Below are 9448 nucleotides of genomic sequence, written 5' to 3' on the forward strand. Positions count from 1 at the left end.
AGATTCACATATACTGTTTAATTCACACCCCCTGCAATTTTCCAGCATCTAATGTGTTGTGTACATTCAGCAGGGGGCACCGTTCCTTAATTCTTGCAAATAAGTGTAGAATAGGCTTTGGGACTTGGTTCATCCATGCCTGTGCCATTGCTCATTCCTTATGCCCATTGAAAAGATCTCTAGATCTCTTCTGCTTTTCAGCCTCAGATATTCCCACCATAGAAGCCACCCCTAAAAGAGGTAGCCACAGGTTGGAATAATAAGCATGCATGAGTCAGACTCAGGCTTACTCAGACTGAGTTCCCAACACTACTTTGGTTCCTGAAATTATGTCCTATTGTTGTTAAGAAAGACTATCAAGAATTGGTTTACCTAAAGTTTGCTGCTCGGGCTTACAACTGGTAGAGGTTAAAATGTTATATCACTCATATATTGCCATATGCTAAATAAAATAAAACAAACTCTATTTGGGTTGTATTAAAGGAGACTGAATGAGCTAATCCATCAGAGTTAGCTTTTTTAAAATAAAATACTCATGTTACTGCATGCATAAGCATCAAATCCCATTTATCCAAATGCATTCAATTTACAGATTTTTGGGGGGATGAAGTATTCTGGATTGAGGTCTATTTGGATTATTTTGTGAATCAGTAAATGTTACAGAGTAAGTATTCATATTAAATGTATTAAGGCAATGAATTCAAGCTTCTGAGACACTGGTATTCTATTTATTCTCTGGATTCTGGTACCAAAAGCAGAAGAAAGTCCCATTTTGGTAAAATCTATATTTTGGTGATCAGCTAAATAAAGAGTAAGGAAGCCCAAAACGCTTCAGCCATTCCTTTCTCTTTTCCGCTAATTGAAATGAAAAGTAAACATTAAAGACCAACCACACAGCATAATATCCTTTCAACTTCTGTTAACAGGGGTATTAAAAAGACTTCCCCAATATCAGCTGGAAAACACCAAGTCATAAAACCCCTACTTAAAAGATGGAGAGGTGTAAATTCAGCACATGGGACTGTTTTCATCTAGGGAACCAGTTGATTAGAGGCCAGATGTCTTAATGAATTGGGAAGTTGCTGTCACGTCTCAGCTAGTTGAGAATGCCACTTCTCAGAGGATCAAATGTTCACATGGAAGGGTTTTGAAGAGCATGTGATCTTACAAGTGTGTGAACAAAGCATACCACTTGCACAAGACCCCACTCCGAACAATACTGGTGCTTAGGGATATACAGTCAGCGACAACCGCTTTAACTTTGCTTATAGACAAGTGCCAATGAAGTCAACACAGGTTGCCTGCTTCCCTGCCAACCTGAAAGACAAAGCATGCACAACCTACTGGATTCATTCATGTATTTGAGACCAGTGGTTACACAACAGCTGCCTTCCCCCCCCCTCAATATTCATATCAAACAATCTCATGAAAGAATCCATGGCAGAATGGATTGGAGAATGATGGCAATGTTATGCCACTGTGTTTTCCAGCTCTGGTGACTCTCAGTTTCAACATACAGGCATTTTCCGGCTCAATAAAGATGGTAACCTTGCTTCACAGATGGTTCAAACTCAATCTTTCCCAATTGATACCTTCCAGAAGTGCCAGACGTCAGCTCTTCAATCGTCCACAACTTTGTCTCAGCTGTCAAGATGATTATGAATGACAAATCCGGACACTAGTAGCGAGACTGTAGATTGCATTCTCAAGAAAATTCATATTGTTTCTGCCTAGTATGGTTAGCCCTCAGGTTGAAATGGTTTAATTTTAAAGGAAGCATGGAAATAAATGAGTTGTGATTATTTGTTTAACCATACTTGTGCTGTTTTGCACTTTAATCTTTACTGATCAAATTCATCTGGTTATTTGTATTTAAGAGATCATTTCCATTTTGGCTGCTCTGGATCCATTCAGAATGTCTCTAAATAAATAAAATAAAAATGATTAAGTATGGGTAGCCAAGAGAGGTCAAGACTTATGCTGAAAATCATATTTGACTAAATAGATGAAAGGAATCATGAATGGAAAGTATAGTTTCCTTACAGGGAAAAAAATCAGTGCAATCTTTTCTGAATGCATGTCTTCAATGGAATCCCCCCCTCCCAAAAACTGAATTTGACACATGAGTATCCCTCTTTAAGATTTGAGTTATTCAGTAGAGTATGTTTTATGTATGAAATGCATAAAACAAATCTTCATTTGTTTTCATTTCAAAAGTATCCACTTTTTTTCTGTTACTAAGAAAAGCATCTGCTTCTTCCTTGTATCATTTTAAAGAAAAAGCTGCTCATTAGTAGCATTTTACTATTGATATTTGTTTATTTTAGCAACCTACTTATGCATTTGGAATTAGGACGAAGGAACTCATTATCAACAGTGAATGAAGACTGAATGTCTGCCTTCAGATTGCTGAATAAATTAATGGAGTGAAAAATAAAGCTGCCATTCAGGCAGAAAATGCCTTTATCATTTTTCAAAGTGTCACTGAGCAGACCTATAATATTAGCTCCATAACTCAAATAACCTTCAGTGTTATGGGATTACTATGACAAAAATGATCTCACCCAGATCTGTATAAGGTGAGGAAAAGGTAGAGGTCAGAGATATAAATTTGTGCTTTTAAATTTGCTAAAGTAAAGCAGTATGTACACTTACCCATTTCGGCTTTCATTTTCTGACCAGGCCAGCAAAGCAAACAGATCCATGAATCTATTTACATTATATGAGCAATTTATAGTGTCCTCCATTTGTCATTCTGCTAATATATCACTAATGTGGATGACATTACTGTACACTGCCACCATAAATGTGTGATAATGCTGTACATTGCTTCAGTAGTAGGGTTTTATATCTTATTTCTTCTTTAACACCATAGAGAAAATGTAATATTCATTTCTGTAATTTTAGTACTTCTGCAGCAAGTCATACAAGCAGCAACAACTTACCTCACAACTGTACACTTGTCAATTTTAGATCATTTCAAACGTGTGCTTTCAAATAGGCCTTAACAAATCTAATCAGTAAATTAAAATCCATAAATAATATATATTTACAAGTTCCAATATAGGAAGCCACTTTCTACCACCCAAGCACTCTAACTGGTAATTGTCCTTTAATTCGTCAGAAGTAAATCTTTCAATCACAAATATGAACTGGAGGAGTTAGTTGATAATCTTTCCAAAAGCAAAAACTTGGGAGCTCCAAATATATCTCAGAAGTATTTTTAGTAATATCAGTTATAAATTATTCATTTTCATTAGATACCAGACTTTGAAATGACATGATTTTAAAGAGAGCCCATTTCTACTTTTTCTTCCATTTATTGGTCCCCATAAATGGCTGCTTAAAAGAACTGGCTTGTGTCCTCAACTGTCCATGCAGCAAGAGAACAATATAGACTTATAACAGGAAGAACCATCTCTCCTGCAACCTCTGCATGGCTACCTTAATATCCACCGGAGAAATCAGATTTGTGGGAAGCACAGAAAGTGCAAACATGAAAACAAAAGGGATTACTTGTGGATGTGATATTGGAAGCAGCTCATTGCTTAGTCATTTATGACACTATTTAGCAAAGAGACCTGTATAACATGGAATCCCTTTGGCTACGGTAAATAACCAGCTCTATTCACAAACAGTCTAAAAAGAGACTCCTACTAAGCCACTGTTTGTGATAAACAACAGGAAAAAGGAATGGAAAATTAATTTTATTCTTATTAGTATTGAATAAAGAGGTGCTTAAGATGCACAGGGCTTTATGGTCACTGGAGGAGGAGGAGGAGGACGAGGAGGAGGAGACAGCCTGACAGCAGGTGGGACAGGATTTCATCTCAACTGGTGATCCTCTAGGCCAGTGGTTCCCAACCAGTGTGCCGCGGCACTAAGGGGTGCCGTGAGATCTTTTGAGGGTGCCGGGAACTTTTGAGCTACAGAGATTTTAAATATCTATTTCCTTATAAGGGGTGCCGGGAACTTTTGAAAGGCTTTCCAAGGGTGCCTCAAACAAGAAAAGGTTGTGCCTCAAACAAGAAAAGGTTGGGAACCACTGCTCTAGGCTGTGGCCTCTGGTCTGTGCCCAATAGTCCAGTCCTAGCACCACTGTTGAGTAGGGCAAAACAACTAAATTATTAAACTAAGCCATTAATTGGGATCTCAAGTTTAAGAAACTACTCTGCTTACCTTTCCCAGGATTTGGAGAGCACTGCATTTCTCCTTGCCTATCAGAACTCTCTGAATATGTTTCTCTGGATTCCTTTCATGCTCTAAGGAGAGGTTACCAAAACATTTGAAAACTAAGACCACTGAATACACACTAGGAGACAAACATGCTGAGATAATAAGAGGCACAGAAAAGGCAGAGGTGAGGATTTTGACCTTCACATCAAGACTGGTACAATTCTACATCTCACCTATCATATTCCTGCTGCTTAAAATTTGATGACACGTCCTTTGGGAGGGGTAAATTCTGCTCACAAATTTTAGTGCCACTTTTGGAATCAGCTTTATGGAGCATCACTTCCTGCTTTATATATGAGACTAAATTAAATAACATTTCCTTCCCCGTATTCTTGAAAATATCGTTTGGAGAATAACTAGGCCACTATAATGGGAAATTATTGGTCTTTTCACAAAATTGCACTTCATATTGTTCCTTGGGGAAACGAGGATATTGAAACTCATTTTAAGCCATTCTTCAGCTATACAGAAACACCCTCATTCCTCTTTCAATACAATGCTGTGTCACTTTTCATGATCACAATAAAAGAAGCAAAGGGAAGAATGAGGAAAAAAAAATACAAGAGCCATGAATATGCTCTAGAAATTAAATACTGAGTTTTGCTCAGTACAATGTGGATTGAAAAATCTTTCCTCACTGTAAAAAGAAATGTATGAAAACAAGTACATAAAAGTCCAGGGAATTAAAATAATACATCATCCTATAATATCTACAATAACTAAGAAATTGTTCTTGAGGGCAAACTACATATTAAGTTGAACACATATGTTTTAATCCTGTTTAAACTGGTATTTAGTTTGAATAAAAAATTGTCAGCCCAAAACGTACTCTTGATCCCAAACCAATTCCTATTAGAAATCATCCTTGACTTCTACTGGTACCAATTATGCTGGTAATAAGTCTTTCATATCCTTTAAACAGGTAGTTAAAATATTTTTGTTCCCATCAGATTTTAGTACAACAAAATGCTTAATTTTCATAGCTATGGCTGCTTTATTTTCTTCTGACATTGAATGCTGTGTTCCATTGTATTCCTATTACATTGGTATATATGGGTTTGAGACCTTTTTATGGAAATAAAATAAAATATTGAACTAAAGAGCTGTGATAGTTCCATATCAAATATTTATATTTGATGGTGGTTATTTCAACATTAATGTGAATTAAAAGTAAAGGGAATACTATCAACAGAATGCTACACACAGTCTGAACGTAAAGGCGATGTGGAGGGAGGGAGGGAGAGAGAGAGAGAATTGTGCAATGTTGGATATCACACCTCACACTCCAGAAACACTTCCTTCATATACAAATTAAATGGATAAACTCTAATTAGAGACGCCCATGGAAAATATCAGAGCAGCAAGAGACATCAGAAACAACATCCCTAACTACAATTATAAAGCTTTTGGAATAATTTATTTTAAAAGTATGGGGTGCATAATGAATCTTGCAAACTCATTCAATTTTATTTATCAAATTTAAAATTTTCCATCTCCCATATACAGGGATTCTGGGTAGTGTGCAAGAAAAATATTTTTAAAAACTGTGTAAAATGTAAGAGGCAAGACTGAATAAAAATCAATATTAAAAGGTAATTAAAAGGCGGGGGGAAGCTTTTGTGAATCCCAAACAAGGCAGCAGTCATTTTTCACATCTTTCTAGGCCAGGAGAGTGGTTGCCTGCCTAGGACAATTGCAATGGCAGAAAAGGCCCTCTTTATGGACCCACCAATTGAAATTCTTTAACAATGGGGTCTGCAACATACTTTCCCTGGCAGAGTGGATGGGACAGGCTGATATAATGGGGAGAAAAATGGTTGTATAGGTAACCTGGTCCCATAGGCATGTAGGATTTTAAAAGTCATAACCAACACCTTGAATTAGACCCAGAAGCAAACTGGCATCCACTGCAGCAATGTATAGCAAAATGTGCATATTCAAGGAAATATATAATACCGTAACAGCACATTCAATGTAAAATAGTTATCAGAGTTTATAAACCTGATCAAGCTCACCAAAGGTGGTCCCTATTTTTTTACTGTTATGCAGCACTAGGGATTCAAGCCATTGAGCTGCTGACCTTTCGATTGACAAGCTCAGCATCTTAGCCACTGAGCCACCTGTGTTATAGTTATATCCAAAAGTGTGCCTTTTGAAGAAATGGCATCTGTCAGAAGAACAGATTCTTCTTCCTGCCTTCCACCAAGCTCTTTCAAGGGTTGAGAATGATCCAGAGCAGATCTGGGGCACATCTGGCAGAGCGCCAAATGGAAGAGAACAATGGAAACTCCCATGAAATCAGCACCATCATGTTCATTTGATGTTGAATATGGCCAATAATATACAGCACAACAATTTCCAAATGATATTATTAAAGGGTTGACGAGACTGGGGACAAAACGCAAAACTTTCCTGTAAAACAGTATGTGTTTACAGCGTCCTGTAGTGGTGAAGCTGTACATACCCTATGTATGCAAACTTGACCTCCTGAAAAAGAAACCCCAGGATGAGCCATCAGTATGATATAAATAGAATAGAATAGAATAGAATAGAATAGAATAGAATAGAATAGAATAGATTTTTTAATTGGTCAAGTGTGATTGGACACACAAGGAATTTGTCTTGGTGCATTTGCTCTCAGTGTACATAAAAGAAATGTTCATCAAGAATCATAAGGTACAATACTTAATGATAGTCATAGGATACAAATAAGCAATCAGGAAACAATATTAATATAAATCATAAGGATACAAGCAACAAAGTTACAGTCATACAGTCATAAGTGGAAGGAGATGGGTAATGGGAAGGATGAAAAGATTAATAGTAGTGCAGATTTAGTAAATAGTTTGACAGCGTTGAGGGAATTATTTGTTTAGCAGAGTGATGGCCTTGGGGGGGGGGAAAACTGTTCTTGTGTCTAGTTATTCTGTTGTGCAGTGCTCTATAGCGTCGTTTTGAGGGTAGGAATTGAAACAGTTTATGTCCAGGATGTGAGGGGTCTGTAAATATTTTCACAGCCCTCTTTTTGATTCGTGCAGTATACAGGTCCTCAATGGAAAGTAGGTTGGTAGCAACTGTTTTTTCTGCAATTCTACATTTTAATACTGTATCATTTAATAATGCTATCAAATACCTTTGATATCAACTAAAAAGGGCTCGTTGGAGCACAATAAGTAATCCTCTGAAGCCTCTTTTTCGCCTGCTTCATTCAACCTTTGATTCTGTCATGTTTTTGTTTTGGTTTTTTTAAAAAAAGGAAAGCCGGCGTTCAGAAAAGGTGCAGAACTCAAAATACGACGGGCGTTCTGGTGCGCTAGGAAAGTGAAGACGGGTCCGGAGGGACGGGGTTGCCCGGCTAAGAAAGGAAAGAGAAGCTCCCCTCCTGACTTTTAATTCCTGACGGGATGTTTATACGATAGGTTTCCCCGCCAAATCCCCGGGGGATCGGTTAACATATCAAGCAGCCTAGCCCGACGGCCTTGCCAGGCGCTGCTCTTGCTCCCTGCCGGGGACGCCCTCTTTCTCGCCCTCAGCCGAAATGGCCCTTTAGCCGAAGGGCGCTAATTATCCCAGCCAAGCGGAGAAGACGCCGGGAGTTCATTAGAGCCTCCCCGAGCTTCATTTGAATGCCCGCCACTCCCTTGACACCCGGGTGGCCCCTTTGCTCACCAAGCCCTCCCCACCCCTCCCGCTCCCATAAAAGCCTCTCCCGAGGCCCGGGACCCCCCGACGTGGCTCGCATGCCGCCGCGGCCCCTCGCCCGCCTAAGCCTCTGCCTCGGGAAGGGCCAACGGAGAGCATGGACGCCGAGCCCTCTCCTTTCTTCTCCACCACCACCACCTCCTCCTCCTCCTCCTCCTGGGACTGGAAGGTCGGCGGCGGCGGCAGCGGCGGCTCTCTGGAGCCGGGCCAGAGCTCCCCCGCGCAAAGCCTGTCTCCGTCCCCGTCTTTCGACTCGTACGCCTCTTCGCCTTATCCCCTGCTGGTGGACGTGCCCTGTGGCCCCGGCGACGGGAACGAGGCCGGGAGCAGCCTGAGAGGTTACCCGCTCGGAGAGTTTCCCTCCGTTTATCTTTCGCGGCCCGGGCAGGGCCAAGGTCACAAAGGGCCCAAAGGGCGGATGTCGGTGCAGCGCAGGCGAAAGGCCAGCGAGAGGGAGAAGCTGCGGATGAGGACGCTGGCCGAAGCCTTGCACACGCTGCGCAATTACCTGCCGCCCATGTACACGCAGCGGGGCCAGCCGCTCACCAAGATACAGACGCTGAAATACACCATCAAGTACATCGGCGAACTCACGGATTTGCTGAACACCGTGAAGCAAGGACAGATGCCTTGAAAGGCTTTGGGGGAGCGATGCCCTCTCTGGAAGGCCGTCGCCTATCCGATCCTCCCCACCCACACCCACCCCACTTCCACTTGACAGCCTTCTGGTCGTCTTTTGTAAAAAGTGACATTTTTTACGAACAAATGTGGGTCGAACCTCTTTCCCCAGTGGGAGGACACAGCCATGCGGCTTTGTTGGGAACAGTAGCGAAGCGGTTTGCCAGTTGCTTGCTTCTGGGATATGTCTTTTTCACTGACTTTTTGATCTGCCATGCTGGGATTTCCTCGTGGTCTCCCATCCAAGTGCTGATCCTACTTAGCTTCCGAGATGGGTCGGGCCGTTACCAGTTGCCCGGAGGAGTTCAACAATTAGGGACTTGTTCAAAAGACAATTTGGGTCAATCTGTTATTCTAAGGGATAGTTCATGACAAGAGAGTGGTATTTTGGGATGTCAGATGTTGGACAGACATTGAATCAAACATAGGTGTTGACGGGACTTTCTTTTTTCTTTTTAAAATTCAGTTAATGTTGGTGTGCCAAATTTCATTTAATTGGATATGTCTTGAAGTGGCAATCAATGGATTTCTTAAAAAAAATAACTTTTCATATCCCTATGTATTTTTTAGTTATTTCTGTTGGTTGGGAGGCATTTTATACCAGCAAGAATATTTTTATGCTTATGATACATTATGATACATTTCAAGTTTCAAAGGGAAAAATCCTAAAATGTATAAAAAGTTGGTTCTGATTGGAGTTACTTTGGTTACAAGCCTGGTGTAATTGAGTTTACATAGATGTAAATTGCATTTCTGATCAAATAATAATCACTGTGTTTTTTAGTATGGGACATCATCAATCTGGCCCAAAACGGCTGTCTTCATAACATGA

The 9448-nt window shown here is 40.3% G+C and overlaps 1 protein-coding gene across 1 annotated transcript; it reads left to right on the forward strand.

Moving 5' to 3' along the window:
- Positions 1–8095: 8095 nt before the first annotated feature.
- Positions 8096–9009, forward strand: MSGN1 (mesogenin 1; the record flags this gene model as incomplete). The annotated part of the gene is made up of 1 exon (XM_058179160.1): positions 8096–9009. A coding segment is annotated over one exon (477 nt), but the record flags the coding sequence as incomplete, so codon positions are not given.
- Between the last annotated feature and the right edge of the window lie 439 nt (positions 9010–9448).

The sequence above is a fragment of the Ahaetulla prasina genome, chromosome 1 (assembly GCF_028640845.1).
Source record: "Ahaetulla prasina isolate Xishuangbanna chromosome 1, ASM2864084v1, whole genome shotgun sequence".
NCBI lineage: Eukaryota > Metazoa > Chordata > Lepidosauria > Squamata > Colubridae > Ahaetulla > Ahaetulla prasina.